This window comes from Rhizomucor pusillus, assembly GCF_041956525.1.
Source record: "Rhizomucor pusillus strain CBS 183.67 unplaced genomic scaffold VTP01scaffold_9, whole genome shotgun sequence".
Lineage (NCBI taxonomy): Eukaryota > Fungi > Mucoromycota > Mucoromycetes > Mucorales > Lichtheimiaceae > Rhizomucor > Rhizomucor pusillus.
Genome location: NW_027192151.1, coordinates 607,111 through 624,445, shown reverse-complemented (window position 1 = coordinate 624,445; position 17,335 = coordinate 607,111). Strand labels below are relative to the sequence as shown.

Here is a 17,335-nt window from a genome sequence, read left to right as displayed (position 1 = left end):
TTTTAACTTTTGTTTTCCTTCTTCCTACCATTTCACATCACACACGTTTCAAAATGGATAACCAATTTTTCTATGAAGATGGACACGGCAACGTCGTTGATGAATATGGGAGGCCTGAACCCATGGATTATCTTGTGGACGAGGAGACGTACGCTCTTGAAACAGTGAGCTCGCACACGCAGTATTTGTGCAATATGCCTCGTGCGAGCAAGCGTGAGCCCGTTGCTATGCAGATTGATGAACCAAAGGACGCAGACGTTCGCATGAGAGAAGCTACTGTCAAGCGAGGATACACACTCTACTCAGACCAGGATAAAGTGAGGTTTTTTAAACTGATGTTTGAGAAGATTCTGAATGCATCAGCTGCTGCGAAGCAGTTGGGAATTCATATTCGTACAGCCCAGAGATGGGCCACACAATATGAAAAAGACCCTGACAGCATCTTTAAAAAGCGTAAAAAGAACGGCCGGTCACGTATTCTCACTGAGGAACATAAGAAGGTCATCTTAGAGTATGTTGATGAGAACCGTTCAGCTGTGCTGGAACAGCTAATGGAGCGGCTGCTTCAGAAGAAGTTTGAGGGACTTAAAATCTCGAAGAGCACTCTCTATGAATTCGTGAGGACGCAGTGCAACTTGACACTGAAAAAATCCCGGTTCCAACCTTTGGACAGGAACAGCAAGGCCAAGATCCAAGAGCGCCTCGACTGCGTCCGCAGATGGGAGACTACTGACATGGACTTTAGGAAAAATTGTGTCTTTCTTGATGAGTCTGCCTTCCATATTAATATGAAGCGCAGCATGGCCTGGTCAAAGAAAGGCTCACCTAGGAAGACACAATTAGTCCTGAAGTCCCTATTGGTTCCCTCCCATTTGCGAACCCGGTCAAGACGCTCTTGAATCTTGGCCCGCTGTTCCTGTCTACTGGCTGAAACCGGGCCTTCTTAAGTGACAGGTTGCACTGCGTCCTCACGAAGTCATAAACGGTACTCTTAGAGACTTTAAGCCCTTTAAACCTTTGAAGCAGTCGCTCCATCAGCTGCTCCAAGACGATCGAAGGGTTCTCATCGACGTACTCTAGAATGACCTTCTTATGCTGTTCACCAAGGATACGCGGACGACCATTCTTCTTAGGCTTTGCGAATATGCTATCCGGATTCACCTTATACTGTTTGGCCCATCTTTGAGCTGTACGGACATGGATACCTAACTGTTTTGCGGCAGCTGAGGCACTCAGAACTTTCTCAAACATCAGTTTGAAGAAACTGACCTAATCCTGGTCCGTATAGAGCGTGTACGCTCGCTTGACGGATGCTTCTCTCATGAGAATGTCGACATCCTTCTTTGCAACTTCAGTCTGCATGGTATCCGACCCGTTATTGCTCTCTCAAGAAAGATTACGCAAATACTGTGTGTATGAACTTAGCGTTTCAAGAGCATACTGCTCTTCGTCGACGACGTAGTCCATGGGCTCAGATCTGCTGTATTCGTCGACAGCATTGCCTTGCTCATCTTCAAAAATAACTGGATGCTCATCTTGTAATCTGAAACTTCAACCGTACAATGTGGCAGAAAGGGGGAAAGTTGGGCTAAAAGTGTTTACATGCTTTATATACTCTTGGAGGTGCTAGGCTTTGTATGACAATATCTCTGGAAGATGCGAATCTGATTTGTTGCGACATCCACACTTGGGAGAATGCGAAACCGGTCTTCATTGGATGACGAATTTAATTTACGGAATCGTTCATTGCATGCACTCGCAAGATGGCACAAACATCCGATTGCTCTGGCTCTAGTGGGGTTGTCAGTCAAGGCAGTACTGAACCCAGAGTTGATTACGTATTTCGTGAAACATTCCCGTTTTAGGACAAGTATGATATCACAGAACAAAACAGCATCTTTCACAAAGGAAACAAACAAACATCAAATAGTGACTGTAAAGCATTTAAACCAAATTCGGCCAAAGTAGTCGAATCCATCGCATGTATCTGGACATTTCAAAACAGGTTAGCACCTGGAATTGCGTTGACACAACGTTAGGGTAGCAACAAGATGACCGCATTCTGTCAATGTGTGATTGGGCGAAACTTGTCAACAAATTGCTTATTTTTCTGGGCTAATCCCTTTATAGTAGGCTGTAAAATGCTTAAAAGGCCTTTAAGGAAAGTATATCATCCAGCAACCAGGAGTGGATGATGCGAAAACACACATAGAAAATATTCAGGGTTGCGCGAAGGAGAATCTTAATTCGTCATGGCAACAATCGATGACGTATCAGGGGTTCAAGCGATGACACAGAAAGCGCCGACAGTGTGGAATGACTCGCCAATTATGGTATGAGGACTGGTCAAAAGTGTGCATCTCTAAACCGCAATTCTTTCACCCTCTCTCCACCCCATTTTGTCCCTTCCCTTTCTTCTTTTTCCAACACTCTCTCAAAAATTATACTTTTATCCTGTCTAACTAATCTCATCTTCTTTATTGCAGACACTCTAAGTTCGCTATCTCCATCGTGACACAAAGCACACAAAGATTTATCGCCAGCGCGTTCTACGATCTGCAGCTCTTCCTTTCTATTCTTTTTTTTTCCGTTTCTACTTATTTCAAGCACGCACGCAACGCCTCTGTTTCTTCCCCACAACATTTGTACTGTTTACTCTAGCTGTGAAGCTCATTAGAACCTGTGTTATTGTCTGGATACCTGTCAGATATATCACGCACACGGCGGACGTCATCAGTCTATCATTAGCGCATCTTTCTATTGACTGAATCCTCTATTCGAAACCACGACTTGTAACATTGTCAAGCGCCCATATTATACCTGTATACATGCAGAACAACCCAGACTTTTTCAAGCTCTTACTTGAAAACGACCTGACGATGAGTAATCCGCCCACTGATGTATATCCTTATTTCGGTTCTGGGGCAAACGGCGCCCCAATCTTTGTATCAGTCGCGTCATCATCCAGCCCTACCGCAGCAGCTATTGTAGATATCCCAGAGTATGCGATTGAACCGGACTATGCAATCCAAGAACCAGATATCCGAAGCTATCCAGCAAGATCATCATTTGGGATCGGTGCAAGCAGCGAAGGAACGAACGCAGGCGGAAGCAGCGGCACAGATTTCAGACGGCGACGTAATTGGCCAGAGCGAATTCTAAGCGAGATCACAGGCTTCTTGCATGTCCTCTCCCCTGTCGGCAAAATATTACACTGCTCTAAATCAAGCTTGGAAGTGACCGGTTACACGCCTGAAGAGTTAATAGGAAAGTCGCTTACCGACTTTTTACATGTGGATGACATTGCTATGTTCATTCGCGACTTTAACCGCGCCTTCCACACACGCTCTCAAATCAAACTGGTTTATCGGTTTAGGAAAAAAGACGAGTCATATGCAATCCTTGAAACAATCGGCCATCCTCGTACGGATGTACCTGGTCGACCGCCTCAATCCTTTTTTGCACTTGCCCAGCCATATCCAAGCCGCATGGGCAGTTTGCTTGACTCGTTCTTGGAGTTGAAAATGGAAAATGAATGGTTAAAGCAACGACTGCGTGAAGTGTCTGGCACGGAAACAGGAGCCTTGGACTCTTCATTCGTTGATGCAATTGATATACAAGGTTCCCGAAGGTTGAGTCACGCTGCGGAAGCTGCTGGATCAGCAACAGCATCGACAGAAATGCACGCCAATGTACTCCAAGCAGTTTCAAAGGATACAACAACAGATCAACAACTATGGACATCGGCTGATGATAAATCTAGCGCTAGTGAATTTGATGTCCTTATGCCTTTGTATGGCCGGAATGATCTCAACATGCCAACTTTGCCTTCGGCTGCAGGACTGACTTCATCCGCACATACAGGATCGTCAAAAGCTGCAGAGCCCAGAGAGGCAGGCGGCCAAAAGTGGAAACGAAGAGTAAGGATCAGTAAGAAACAAAATCGTGATTACTATACCTACACTCAAATTGTGTTGTTTTTATATGTATCAATATGCAGAAGGATCGTGGGGTAGAAGACTACGTTTGTGCAGACTGTGGCACGACTTCATCGCCTGAATGGCGTAAAGGTCCCCACGGTCCAAAAACGTAAGTTATCTTCAACGTCTTGCTGACGTAGAATACTCACATTGTCTTTTATTATAAAGTTTATGCAATGCTTGCGGTCTGCGATGGGCGAAGAGAAGTAAAAGGAAGGAAACAAACAACGACTAGATTCATCTGCCTCCACCATTGCATTTCTAATAAGCATACCACCACTTGAAAAGTTGAAGCCATTCCAAAGGCATCCATGTGTACGTTGCTGATACTAAAGTTTACTGAATAAGAACCTTGGAAGATACCTCGCAGCATTGACGGTTCAGTCACGAAATCCAGGAATGTTACAACGGTTTCTAGATTGTGGATTCCCGTTGTTCATTTTCTTCGCCTCGACAAACGACGCTGAGGCATTTGCCGCATAATATTCCTGATCATCGCTGTGTAACATTTGCATGCGTATGTCTCCAGCTCCGTTGTTTCGCTGCTGAGGCGGGTCATGATGGAGCCGGAGGAAAGCAAACTCTACCTAGTTCAGGCACACTTGCTTCATGACCAAGCAATGGACAAGAGCGATCACTAGATTCGCATTGCCCATAACCGGCATTACGTTTACACTTTACTCGTACTACGTTTATATTTTCCACCTTTGCTGTAAGGTCCACCGTCCTCAAACTTTGAATCTGACTTGGTAACCAACGATTATGTAGTCGTTTTGATCGAAGACAAGGTACATTTAAGGACTCCAATATAGGAAATCCTTTCAAAAATTTACTCAGTCATCCCTTTTTCAGCATCAACTACAATTATATAACGGAGTCGCAGTGCTTCTACTCGCTGCGTGCTTAGGAACCTATCTCAGGCTGTTGCTAAGTCACCCGGGACACCCATTAGATGTCCCGACAAACGAAGAGCACCGATACTCCCCCGACGTGTCAAAAGGTCCTTACATGCGGATGGTGCAGTTGGATGGACGGCCTGCATGGTGCGATATTTGTCAATGCATGAAACCGGACCGAACTCATCATTGTCGGCAATGCAACATTTGTATTCTAAAGATGGACCACCATTGCTTTTTTATTGCTGGTTGCGTTGGCCTTGGTAATCAGCGGCTATTTTTGCAATTTTTGGTCTACACTACTGCATATGCGCTCTGGCTATTCCTGACAGGCGCACCGCTGGCCGCGAACGGAATAGTAGCTGCTCTGGGGCCCCTTAATTTAACGTTGCTGTGGAAACTCTACAAGATATACTTGTTCACATTACTATCTATTATCTGCAATACATATCGGGTTATTCGCGACAGAAAGCTTATCTCTTTGCTAGCGGGAGTGCGAGATTGGGCTACCATCGACCCTTTGTGGCTAGCATTCATCGTCCTGTAAGTTTGGAGCACACGCGCAAACTGTATGCAGGAAATACCCAGACATTCAAACCTTATGCGTAGAGGTCCATTGTTCTCTGCAGTCCTATTGGCATTCACATGTCTTCAGACATATTACACTCTTCGAAACGTTACGTCTATAGAGCAGATATCACAACGAAGTTATCGTGTACGTGTGGATTTTGACGAACAAGGCAATGATTGCGAGGTCATTGTTCTGGAACCAAGAACTAGACTTTGGGATTGTGGTCTTTGGAATAATTGGTGTAATGTCATGGGACAATGGCCTTGGAGCTGGATAGGTATAGTGAGATTCCCAGCTGCTTGGGGTGCTTTTAGCGAAACTTTAACATTTCGATACTAGTACCTTTTGGCTCAAAGAGTCTGCGAGCCGTTGGCGTGTACAATGCAGAGCGATATCAAGAAATCATCCACATGGCAATAACGAAAAGAAAGCGAAAAAATTCTAACAGCGAGGAATAAACATTTAACAGTGCTGACAATATCCAATTGTATACGCGTTGACAAACGTCTCATAGTGCATAATATCTCTTGAGAATGAAGATGTATGATTGTGTGGCAAACTGCTTATATGTACTTGCGTCCTAAACTTAAGAACTTTGCACTGTACAATTCCACTAAGATCCCTCCATCATGGGCGTAAACTACTTGGACGATCTCGGTAGTGTCGGTTTCCCTTGCGTACTCACATTCAGTTTCATCTCAAGGATGCACGCTTCTCCCTTTTGTTCACGCGTTGAATGCATTTGACATTTGCTGTTTATTACGGTGATAACGTCATAACGCGTAAACAGAAGCCAAGAGTTATCTAAGCACAAATACTGGCAGTTCCAGCGGGTGACTCTCTGCCTTCGTAGGACCATATGGTCTGGCGGATATCATCAAACAATCTGCGCTTCCGGGGTGAGGGGATGGTTAAGCTACATGAAATTTCAAGGTGGGTGGCAGGATTTTGTTCCAGTAATAATGATAAGTAGTAGATATAATCAGAAGAAGAGTAATTTTTTTGTCGTCAGTCAGACGTCGTGGTGATGTTTCAGAAGCTGAATATGCAGCGATGAACGATTTTAGTGCGATCGGGTAACTCGGCCGTAGCAGCCAAGGCGAGCGGCGTATGTGCGTTTAGGCTTGGGAGGAGCGCAAGGGAACGGCTAGAAAAGGAAATCCTGCGTGAGCATCGCGGATGATTGTGTCTTGCCTCATTTGGCCAAGTGGTCCTTTTTTTTTTTTTCTTGCGTACCAGAAAGCTCACATCGAGGTTGTCCTTGCTAACAAGCCCCCATCGGTTCTTATCATCTTCAGTTGCAAGGCTGAAAGCAGCAGCGGCCAGGACTGGCATACCAAACACGTTCTGCTGGCGCTCCATGTAAAGCTGGCGGATTTGTCGCTCTGCGCGCTGCATGCGTTCGTCCCAGCCAGGAGAGTGATATTTGTGAAACAAATCAAAGTCAACGCCTCTGCCACGCATCTCTGGCTTAGGAAGTGCGTCTGGACGCTTTGCCCAAAGGTAGTCGTATGCGATCGCAGAGCCGTACCAGAAACCATTCACTACCCGGTTAAGGATGACGGATGTTATTGAGCGGCGCTTTTTGGCTGGTCGCGGATCACACGGTTCGTCATCGCTGCTGCTGCTGCTGCTGCTGCTCTGCGCCTCCTTTCCTACTTGCTCCCGTTGGTATGGGTCATAGTAGGCTGGTTCCATGAAATGCCGCCGGAACGATGCCAGCCGGTTCGAAAGGTTGAGACGGAAGCGTGGGGTCAGAATAGTCCTCTTTTCTGTAGCGCTGCTTTCGCAGTGTGGACGAGGCGTCTCATCCTCAGATGCTGTGAAAGCTTGGCTATAGAAACGTTTGGCCATCCTTTGCCTTGAAGAGAGGAAAGTATAACAAGGAAAAAGGAAAAGAGAAGACTTGACTGTTTGGCTGGACTGAAAAGAGGAAGGATGGAAAAGGAGGAGGAAGAAGAAGAAGAGGAAGAAGGAAGAAGCTCCTGCTGGGAGCTTGAGGCTTGATACCTTTTCAAGGGTGAGCTTGATCACTTCTCGAGCAGTCAACAGCACTGTTTTCGATCCTCATGACCGCATTTTGGGGGGAACTGCCGGAAAAGGATCGTCTGCTCCTGGACTGCTACTGAAACATGTTTCCTTTTTCCTTTGTCTGATGAAAACATGGCTGACATGCATTGCACATATATTGATCATCGCTAGTATCATTGTAAGTGAATAAGGGGATGGACCAGGAAAACTCAATGCTTCAACGGAATAGGCATGCCGAGCATGGCCGTGTGGAAAATATCCAGCATAGTCAACCCGTCGGGATTCTGAATCCAGACATTGCGACCAAACTGCCTGAAAAAGGGAAGCTGTTCTTGGACCTTCTGCTCATCATGTCAGGTGGTAGAATGCGCTTTTCAAAACAACGTGCTTAAAGTTGGCCAACGCACAATTATCTAGTGTGATCGCGTGGTTTCCCAACTTTGTTGTAAAGCCTGGTCTTGGTCTGTTCGAACTTTTCTAACTAAAGAACAGATATGGATGCATTTAATATATAAAATGCTTTACAACCTATCGCGATACGTGGAGAGACTGTCGCCTTGCTTTGACCTTGTCTCTATCACTTATTGACATTTTCATTCTGCTCTGTGCGATTCTTTCTCTGTCTCCTTTGCATACGCCTTTTCTTTTGCATTTCGCTATCCTCAATTCGGTGGAATAATTCTCTTGCAAGTACTTCGTGCATACTCCAGAGCTGTGCAATGTTGGATGCATGATCAGTTAGAGAATTTGCTTTTTGGTCGCGCCACTGATGCTTCTTCATCTCGTCCAGATTTTTCATATCGAGACGTTTTCAATAAAGAAGGTAAACGGCTTGTCCAGTAGGTATTTCCTGGATCTCCTCAGGGCGTAGATGATCGCAAGGAAAAATCCGTGATCAAAAACCATCCTTCTTGCGTCTACGGTAGCTGTTTGGAAAATTGGATGATTGTACCGAGAAGTGCTTTGTCACCAAGTTGTAACCGATAGCATTCTGCAACTGTTCCTACTAGTGGTCAAGTAAAGGGAAGTACCATTGCTGCCCGATGCTTTAGTATTCTTGTCAAGTCGTTATGAAACAGCTGATGAGCAAGATTAAAGCCTTCCGAGGCAGTTTGTCAAAGTTCCTTCATTAGATATTCCATCCATGCCACAGGAACCTCTTCTTGCAAAGCAATGAGTAGGTTTTGGTGCGAGTCTCTTGTCCCGACGGATCAGATGACGTTCCTTGCACAAATTGATAAAGCCATTTTCATCTTGCCAGCTTTTTGCCATGCTCGATGTCGAGGCGAGTTGCAATGCCTTCCGAGTCTCCCAGAGGAAAAGTAGCGATCATGCACATAACTTGTATTCTTGCAGTACTACATAATCCATTTCTCGCAAGGTATCCACGATGATTTCGTCCGGACCTCCTTCCGCTTTGTCGATGTGATTACTTGATCGAAGGCCATGATGTGATAGCGGTCGTCGGTAGAGAAGGTGAAGGTTTTACCGCCTTCAAAGCGAGTTGATTACAGGCGCCGTTGGTCATGCCACCACATGTAGTATGTGTTACAACCATAAGATGATCCCAGTGCTCGTCAACGTTCATTCTATGAAAGTTCAAACAGATTATGAACTCTCTCGGAAAGGCACCAGCAGACTCGTAGAGCGGATAACCCTTTTCCCACTTCTCACCCTCCGCGATTTGCAACGCAGGCAGATTGGGAGGAACGAGGTGTCAGCAGGAACATTAGGGCTAGTCGTAGCATTATCTATGCTTCAAAGTTAGGAACTCAATCAACAGAACAACGACTAGCACACAGGAAAGCTATGATAGCTTATATTACGTACCATCGACCTTGACGTTTTCTAGCCAGACTCTGTTTCTTTGGATCTTCTTATCCGGATCTTCCAGCATAGTCAAAGACATTGTGCTGGACTTTACACTTTGTTTTGCTTAAAATCGAAACCACACAAATCGTTCTTTCTTTCCATCCGATAGCGTATGATACCGTTGCCATGCAATCGGGTGAAACTTCGTCCACGAAAAGCGTTTGAGGAGCTTGTTGCTCTCCTTATCTATCAGGAGGATGTATATGTCTTCAATTTTCCTCATTATTTTGCGTTGGAGTAACGACGTATTGTACATCTATCAAACGCACTGGAAATTTTGTTCCTTCTCTTGCTCACGGCTCTTGAAAATGCTGGTCCTGTACTGTAAACGTGGTTTGTATACTGTATGAGAGCTTCGACTCGCAGAATCATCTAATCGAATACCTCTATCAATGCATCATAATTTATTTGTACCGTAAGAGCAGCCTGCATGGCGTTCCCTATCCTTACTTTGAGTGTCTCAGTATTCCATCGACGATTTCCTCCAAAATCCAAAATATCGTGCCTCCAGATGTAATAAGACCGTTCGTAATTGGCAAATGACTCTGGTTCTCTGGATACACAAAGGGCGCCATATGCCATCCATATTTTCTGCCGGTGATGGCGAGATCTCGCCTGTAAGCATTCAGGATTGCTTCTGCACCCTTCAGACGCTGGGCAGTCTGGGAAAAGATACTTAGAGCACAAGTAAAGCCTCACCTGAGTTGTGAGCGGCTGATGGCCTTATGAGCGCACCAAATGCACTTTTTCCAAAAATTAATGTCGCTGCAATTTGTTGTTTTGGTGTATAAATGTATTATAAAATTTCATCCAGACATTGCGACCCACTGCCTGAAAAGGGAAGCTGTCCTTGGACCTTCTTCTCCATCAAATGTCTGAATTCCACTCACTTGCCAACCTCATCAAGAGGCTGGAGGTTGCCACAACCCGACTCGAGGATTTGGCCATGTCTGCTTCCTCTGCGTCGGCGGTCACGGCCTCTTCTGCAACCCCCACGCAAACACCCTCAGCGCAGCAGCAACCATCCTCGGGATTAACAGCAACACCTCCTGCTGTCCAAAAACACGATGAAGTTATCTCGCCACTCGTAGGCAAGTTTATGGAGCTTTCCAATAGTCTCGGAGAGCAGATTGCAGCCCAGGTACGCGTCAAACAAAGCAGTTTGTGTTATGCATAGCAACGTGGCCCAACACAGGTGTTTTCAGGGCGCGCTTGTAGCTGAAGCAATCCAAGCAGAACGCGACATTATCTCGATTTCCTTGGCATCCAAAAAGCCAGACATGAGCTCGCCAGTTTTTATGCAACTTTTGGAACCTCTCCGGAAACCTCTGGAAGGTATCGCAGAACTCAAGGACAGCAGCCGAGGATCTCCTTTTTTCAACCACCTTAGCGTCATTGCCGAAGGCTGCCCGGCTTTTGGATGGTTTACATGCGTAAGTATCACATGTTGACTGATATGATAGTCGCAGAAACTCATGCAACTTTGCAGGAACCCACTCCTGTGCCTATGATTCGTGATATGAAAGAGGCTGCTCAGTTCTATTCGAACCGAGTAATCAAGGAATACAAGGAAAAGTAAGCGAGCGTTGCTGTTCATATCGTACCAACGGATACTGAACTAGTGTATTTATAGGGATCCAAAACATGCCGAGTGGGTCCGAGCGTTCCTCGCAATTTTAGATGCGCTTTCTAGCTATGTCAAAGAAAACTTCCCAACGGGCCTCTCTTGGAACGCCCAGGGCGAATCTCTCGATGCCGTTATTGCAAAGCGTGCTGGCGCATCTTCTGCTTCTGCTCCACCTGCACCGACACCAGCTGGTGCTGGCGCTCCACCCCCACCACCTCCTCCACCTCCCCCACCTCCAATGACGTTTGACGACGATGCTTCCGCTGCAGACGATAAGCCGAGCGGTGCAGCTGCTGTGTTTGCAGAGATCAACAAGGGCGCTGGTATCACGGCCGGTTTGCGAAAGGTGGACAAGAGTCAAATGACGCACAAGAACCCGTCTCTCAGAGCAGGAGGCACAGTCGCGAGCAGCCCGAAAAAGCAAGGTCCCCCAACGCCGAACAAGCCTGACAAATACGTCCTTAAAAAACCAGCAAAGACCAGTTTGGAAGCCAACAAATGGGTTGTCGAAAACCATGAAAACAACCCAAATATCGTAATCGAGGACACGGCTATCAACCAAGCAGTGTACATATTTGGATGCAAAAACTCCACGATCCGCATTATTGGCAAGGTCAACGCAGTAACAATGGGTAAAGTAGATGGAGACTTGGCAGGAAAGACTGTATCAACTGATGGGAAGGATTTCTAGACTCATGCACCAAATGCGGTGTTGCACTTGATTCGACCGTATCAACGGTGGATCTTGTAAACTGCAAATCGTTCGGTCTGCAGATCTTCCACGTTACTCCCACCATTGCAGTCGACAAGTGTGATGGTGGTCAGATTTATCTGTCTAAAGAATGTCTGGACGTGGAAATCCTGTCAGCAAAATCCAGCTCTGTCAATGTGCTTGTGCCTGAAGACGCTCCTGATGGCGAGATCGATTTCAAGGAGCTACCTGTTCCTGAACAGTTCAAAACGACTGTTGTAGATGGTCGTCTACAGACCGTAATGGTTGAACACTCTGGATAGAAAGAGATGTTGTATATCGTTTTGTATTTCAATAAAAAGGATCTGATCTTGAAAGCATAAATGTCTGGGTTTTCTGATTCATTTCACCTACTTGGTGCAACAAGGAGAATGCAAGCGAGCTTGAAAGAGATCTCGGAAGTGGATTCAGCTCGAAAACCTTTAATGCAAAACGTTGCAGGAACAAAGATCTCTCCAGAGCTTGAGAGCCAGGTCATTAGAATTCTCGGAGTACGCAGCGCTTTGGACGCGCCTGATCTCAGCACCACCGAATACATCAACCGATTGTTTCCCAATGGTATATGCAGTACCAAGCGCGCATCAGTATCGCCAGTTAACATTGTCCACAGAACAAAGCCTCGCATCCGTCGATACGATTCTCGAAAAACTGGGGAAGAAGACGAGAGAGATGACTTTGGAAGCGGAAAAACTTACCGGAGCACAGTTCGAGCAGGAAACGAAAGGCACACAAGAATTGGAAGCAGCAAAGAGATCTATTGAGGTACTATACACTGGTATCCAGCAACCAGCGTCAAAAATATCAACAAATATTGCTAGGAACTGTATCAAAAGATACAAGATATTAAAGAAAAGGCAGCTCAGTCAAAAGCTATGGTTCAGGAGATTACTCAGGACGTCAAAACTCTGGATTATGCAAAGCGGCATTTGACTTATTCTGTCACCGTTTTGAAACGACTCCAGATGCTAGGTAAAGTCTTACAAGCGTAAAAGGTTAACGATGTTTGACCTTAATATCAAATATAAATATATAAAATCCAGTGATGGCTGTCGATCAGCTAGAAACTATGGCTCGAAATAAGCGCTACAAAGAGAGCTCCCAGCTGTTGCAAGCAGTTATCCAATTGATGCTGCAATTCAAAACTTACCGCAACGTTCCACAAATTGCTCAGCTATCCGATCGCATATCTAAATTGCAGAAGGATTTGGAAAAATGTGTTTTGAATGAATTTGAGCACGGGTTTGACAACGACGGTAATCTAAAAGGCAATCTATGGCTGCTCCGGGATGTATGCCTAGTTGCAAGCGTGCTAGGTGAAAAGACAACGTAGGTAAAGGATAGCAATTGCCACTTTTATGTGCACTCACATAGATTCTTCTTTGATATCGAACCTCAGAAATCAAGTTAGCCGCTGCTTTGTAGACCGACAATTGGCAGGATATCGACAGATATTTCGGCCTTCCGAGGAGGTGCAAGAAGAACATGGTGATGCTGTTGACAAGTAACGTATTGACCTATTCTTTGTAGGTATCCCAGCTGGACAATATCTCCCGACGCTATGCGTTCCTAAAACGAATACTCAAGAATTTTGATGAAAACTACTCTGAGATCTTCCCGCTCGAATGGTGCCTCGCAGGACGCCTCTGTGAGGAATTTTGTAAACAAACTAGGTATCATTTCTTTGTATACTATGAACCCTTATATGATGTATGGTGATGTAACTCTGTACCTGTATAGACAAGACCTGGGAACAGTTCTTGCGTCCAACAACCAGCTGGATGTGAAAGATTTGTTAAAAGCTTTACAATTGACGGTGGATTTGGAAGCTCAGCTCGCTAAACGTTTCGAGAAACAGGCAAGTGGGATTGCACTTATTTTATGTCCATATTCAATTAACTTGGATTCGTTTAATAAGTATAAATCGATAGGCAAAGATTCGCTGCAAATTTTTGAAAAGTCTATATCGACCAGCTTCCACGCTTACCTCCATATATACATCGATGCAGAAGACAGGTTAGTTTTGTCCATACTTTCTATATCAATAAGCATTCTTAACAGTTACTTGCGATCAACAGGACATTGAAAAACATGATAAACTCTTACACAGATTCCGATGCAAAAGCTGAAGACGATGGTAGCATGGTAGTGCTACCATCTAGCACCGACTTGTTTTATTTCTATCGCGAAACGCTTGTACAATGCGCTCGGTTTTCAACGGGAAAAACATTCCGAGATCTATGCGAGTTGTTTGCAAAGCATCTCGTCTCTTACTGCAACGTTGTATTACTAGGTGGAGTTTCAAGGTACTTGCTTCACACATCGGCTATGTGGTTTTCCTACAGCCTGTCAGATCTAATTATCCGCATAGGAACGAAAAAGCCAATGCAGTCGAAGAAAATTATCGATTTGTGAGTCTGGCGTTAAACACTGCAGACTACTGCTGCATGACTACCTCGCAAGTAAGTAGCATGGATTACTGGGAGCAAGGACGTAGAAATTCATCGCCGGTTTGACATAGTTGGAGGAGAAGTTAAAAGAGAAAATCGATCCAGAATACGAGGATCAAGTCAATTTGGAACATGTGAAGGAAGCATTTATGAGGTGAAATGCAATACCGCTCGTGCCGCCATTAGATATTAATCAATAACGACTATTTACAGTGCAGTGTCGGCATGCATCGATGCAATAGTGCGTAATCTTGAAAGTTCTTGCGACATGCTATTCCAGCAAATGCAAAGGTTGCCATGGTCAACCTTGGACACCGTAGGAGATCAATCAGAATATGTCAGTCAATTACAGGACATTATCCGAAAGTACTGCGCCGTAGTGGGACGTTCAATAGCCAACAAGCGATACTTTCGAACATTTAGCGACCGATTTGTTGAGTAAGTCAAGAGAAGGTCTCGTCCTTTGTTCTTTCTACTTTGCCTGCTAACTAGAGTCTACAGTGTTTTCCTTTCTAAATTCCTTTTGTCCATCTTCCGCTGTAAAACAATATCAGAGATTGGCGCAGAACAGATGCTTTTAGATACACATTCGATCAAAACACTGCTGCTTGATATACCTCAAATGGGCATTGAAGGTTCCACTGTACCGACCTCGTAAGGCATCTTACTCGGAAATTGGCATGATAATAATGGCACATTGACTGTTTGGCTCTAGATATATCAAACTGGTTAATAGAGGCATATCCAAAGCTGAACTGATTTTGAAGACTATAATGACACCAATCGATCCACCCGAGGGCTATATCGAAAATTACATATTCTTGATAGCAGACAGGAGTCAAGAGAACTTTGCAAGGCTCTTAGACTTGAAGGTACGAATACATTGTTACATGGCTGCAGCTGAAATGCATCTGACTTTCACTATCAAAGGGCCTCAAAAAGGTCGATCAGACGCCTCTCATCGAAACTTTCCAACGACGGGTCGCGGGAACGCCGAATGATTTGGTTGAGAATTCCAATATATTACCGCCAACAAAAGAAGGCGGATACCAGACGCCTAGCTCACAAAACCTTCCAAGTGCCATAAGTACATCTTTGTCAGCTATCGCAACATCCGCATCCAATTTTAGCCCACAACAACTGGGCCGCAACGCCCAAATCTCCCCCATTATATCTTCAGCATCAACGATACCAGATACTCTGAATGCTGGATCCAGAGCTACTGGCCGCTTCAACGAGAACTTTAGAAAGCTGGTCATGACAGGCATGGCATTCCGTAAAGATTTGCAAGAGCGTAGAGAACACAATAAACAGTAATCATGTGTATTTTTGCGTTTCAAAGCATCCTTGCCCTCCTTATCCCCGACTCGGCAGTGCTGTCCAGCTGGAACCGTGCTTTTGCATGAGGCACGTGGCATCCTGTCCAAATTTTTGGGTTGTGCTTTTGAAGTGCAGAAGATCCATGTTTGCCCGGCCAGAATGGACGTTGCGTTCGAAGAAACACTCAAGGGCAAAGGCGTCCCCGAAGACTTATACTTGTTAACTGGTGAGTAACCGGATGCATTCCGATATTAACTTCTCCTGATGCAGCATGGCATTCGCAGCAGTAGAAGTCTTGTGCGGGATCAGTTATAACTACACTGATCAAGATGACGGCGGTGGCAGCAAAGACCTGATCCCGCAAGCGCTCAGATATCTGCGTACAAGAGCTGCAAAGGTTGGCTGACAAAAATACATAAACCCATGTTATGCATATTAATAGCCTTTGCATACATTGCAGGGCGACATGGAAGCTAAGATCAAATTGAGTACTGTGCTATCAAGCGACAGCAGTGTAGATCAAGACAAGCGCGAAGCAGAGATGTGGGCAAGGAGTGTATTTGATCGCCGCATAGCATCTTTACTCGCTTTATGCATCAAAGAGCTTGATGATTTCAATGGCCCTGGCTTGTTTCGACGAATATTAGAATTGGCTGATGCAGGCCACGCTTCCATGTGCCATCTTGTAGGCATTGTCTTGGTGGACGGCATTGGACTCGAGATGGATGTAAAACGCGGAGTGGACTATCTTCGCTCAGCTGCAAAGGCTAATCACGCCAACGCTCGGGTTGACCTTGCAGCCATACTCGGGGATGCATTTAGATATCCGAATGTGCATGATATGCAATCAAGTCTCACACTATACGAGGAAACAGTAGACAGCAATGCTAGTCGGCGCTTGACGTCTGCCGATGCACGCGCTATGGCTGATCTGGCTCGCATCTATTACGAAGGTGGAAAGGATATTCCCAAAGACCACGACAGGGCGTACAAGCACGCGCGTCGAGTCGCGGAAGCAACGGGGGAGCAATATTGTCAATACATCGTCGGTGATATTCTGCTGACTAAAGAGAATGATGCCCGGCAGGCTGTGTTCTGGTTAACACAGTCAGGAGAGCAAGGTTTTCCGCCTGCTATTGAGGCACTGTCTCGCATATACTTTCAAGGTTCTCAGAGAGGTATCAAGCAAGATTATGAAGAAGCCAGAGAATGGTGCCTTCGCGGAGACGATATATGGCCTTCAGGTCTGGGATATTGTCAGACGTGCCTCGGCGATATATATCGAGCTGGACTCGGCGTACCAAAAGATCTTATGCGGTCCTTCGAGTATTACCAAAAAGCAGCTAGTCAACAGGACGCGCCCCAAAATTATGCAAGATACATGCTGGGAGAAATGTAAGGAGAAAATGATCCTAGTCAACAAGATGCAGAGTGCTCATACATCTTGCATAAAAGGTTCTACAAAGGTGAAGGGTGGCCAAAGAATTACGCAGTAGCAGCTGAATACTACAAGCTAGCTGCTGCGGAAGACTACGAGCCTGCCAAACAGCGATTGCAAGAACTGTCAGCTCACGAACAGCAACAGAAAGATGCAGAAGCACAGAAATCGACACCTCCAAAACGATCGACATGGCGATTTTGGTCTTTTTTTGGAAGCGTCAGGCGGAGGCCGACAACAATGACTGCTCAGTAACTCTATAACTATAATGGATGCTATTCCCAATTTTCATCTGCTACCTTACCTGTATACCCCCCACCAACGTTAGATGCATGTTATTTAGAGGAAAAGTTATAATTTAAGTTTGTATGTCTAAAACAAGTAATAATAATGGCAATTTTG

At 45.3% G+C, this 17,335-nt stretch overlaps 9 protein-coding genes across 9 annotated transcripts; 6 read left to right on the top strand and 3 right to left on the bottom strand.

Annotated features, from left to right (window-relative positions):
• Nucleotides 1-53: 53 nt before the first annotated feature.
• Nucleotides 54-899, top strand: VTP01DRAFT_10747 (uncharacterized protein; the record flags this gene model as incomplete). The annotated part of the gene is made up of 1 exon (XM_069379143.1): nucleotides 54-899. One exon carries the CDS (start codon nucleotides 54-56, stop codon nucleotides 897-899), a length of 846 nt encoding a protein of 281 aa, XP_069239147.1.
• A 21-nt stretch (nucleotides 900-920) lies between these two features.
• On the bottom strand, nucleotides 921-1,251 carry VTP01DRAFT_10746 (uncharacterized protein; the record flags this gene model as incomplete). Its single annotated transcript, XM_069379142.1, has 2 exons — nucleotides 921-960; nucleotides 1,016-1,251. 2 exons carry the CDS (start codon nucleotides 1,249-1,251, stop codon nucleotides 921-923), a joined length of 276 nt encoding a protein of 91 aa, XP_069239146.1.
• Nucleotides 1,252-2,828: 1,577 nt separating this feature from the next.
• On the top strand, nucleotides 2,829-4,215 carry VTP01DRAFT_10745 (uncharacterized protein; the record flags this gene model as incomplete). Its single annotated transcript, XM_069379141.1, has 3 exons — nucleotides 2,829-3,920; nucleotides 4,001-4,089; nucleotides 4,149-4,215. The coding sequence occupies 3 exons, from the start codon at nucleotides 2,829-2,831 to the stop codon at nucleotides 4,213-4,215; spliced, it is 1,248 nt and encodes a 415-aa protein (XP_069239145.1).
• A 374-nt stretch (nucleotides 4,216-4,589) lies between these two features.
• VTP01DRAFT_10744 (uncharacterized protein) lies at nucleotides 4,590-5,905 on the top strand (the record flags this gene model as incomplete). The annotated part of the gene is made up of 5 exons (XM_069379140.1): nucleotides 4,590-4,692; nucleotides 4,749-4,768; nucleotides 4,833-5,419; nucleotides 5,486-5,724; nucleotides 5,787-5,905. The coding sequence occupies 5 exons, from the start codon at nucleotides 4,590-4,592 to the stop codon at nucleotides 5,903-5,905; spliced, it is 1,068 nt and encodes a 355-aa protein (XP_069239144.1).
• Nucleotides 5,906-6,510: 605 nt separating this feature from the next.
• On the bottom strand, nucleotides 6,511-7,301 carry VTP01DRAFT_10743 (uncharacterized protein; the record flags this gene model as incomplete). Its single annotated transcript, XM_069379139.1, has 2 exons — nucleotides 6,511-6,594; nucleotides 6,684-7,301. The coding sequence occupies 2 exons, from the start codon at nucleotides 7,299-7,301 to the stop codon at nucleotides 6,511-6,513; spliced, it is 702 nt and encodes a 233-aa protein (XP_069239143.1).
• Nucleotides 7,302-7,690: 389 nt separating this feature from the next.
• VTP01DRAFT_10742 (uncharacterized protein) lies at nucleotides 7,691-7,959 on the top strand (the record flags this gene model as incomplete). Its single annotated transcript, XM_069379138.1, has 2 exons — nucleotides 7,691-7,830; nucleotides 7,896-7,959. 2 exons carry the CDS (start codon nucleotides 7,691-7,693, stop codon nucleotides 7,957-7,959), a joined length of 204 nt encoding a protein of 67 aa, XP_069239142.1.
• Nucleotides 7,960-8,907: 948 nt separating this feature from the next.
• Nucleotides 8,908-9,387, bottom strand: VTP01DRAFT_10741 (uncharacterized protein; the record flags this gene model as incomplete). The annotated part of the gene is made up of 3 exons (XM_069379137.1): nucleotides 8,908-9,067; nucleotides 9,153-9,213; nucleotides 9,309-9,387. 3 exons carry the CDS (start codon nucleotides 9,385-9,387, stop codon nucleotides 8,908-8,910), a joined length of 300 nt encoding a protein of 99 aa, XP_069239141.1.
• An 834-nt stretch (nucleotides 9,388-10,221) lies between these two features.
• On the top strand, nucleotides 10,222-11,991 carry VTP01DRAFT_10740 (uncharacterized protein; the record flags this gene model as incomplete). Its single annotated transcript, XM_069379136.1, has 5 exons — nucleotides 10,222-10,491; nucleotides 10,556-10,783; nucleotides 10,840-10,925; nucleotides 10,984-11,609; nucleotides 11,669-11,991. 5 exons carry the CDS (start codon nucleotides 10,222-10,224, stop codon nucleotides 11,989-11,991), a joined length of 1,533 nt encoding a protein of 510 aa, XP_069239140.1.
• A 60-nt stretch (nucleotides 11,992-12,051) lies between these two features.
• On the top strand, nucleotides 12,052-17,188 carry VTP01DRAFT_10739 (uncharacterized protein; the record flags this gene model as incomplete). Its single annotated transcript, XM_069379134.1, has 19 exons — nucleotides 12,052-12,286; nucleotides 12,339-12,490; nucleotides 12,562-12,697; nucleotides 12,769-13,054; nucleotides 13,137-13,197; nucleotides 13,256-13,398; nucleotides 13,466-13,587; nucleotides 13,657-13,741; nucleotides 13,804-14,031; nucleotides 14,097-14,187; nucleotides 14,247-14,329; nucleotides 14,389-14,613; nucleotides 14,677-14,829; nucleotides 14,891-15,047; nucleotides 15,106-15,469; nucleotides 15,518-15,721; nucleotides 15,780-15,892; nucleotides 15,956-16,890; nucleotides 16,951-17,188. 19 exons carry the CDS (start codon nucleotides 12,052-12,054, stop codon nucleotides 17,186-17,188), a joined length of 4,011 nt encoding a protein of 1,336 aa, XP_069239139.1.
• Nucleotides 17,189-17,335: the final 147 nt, after the last annotated feature.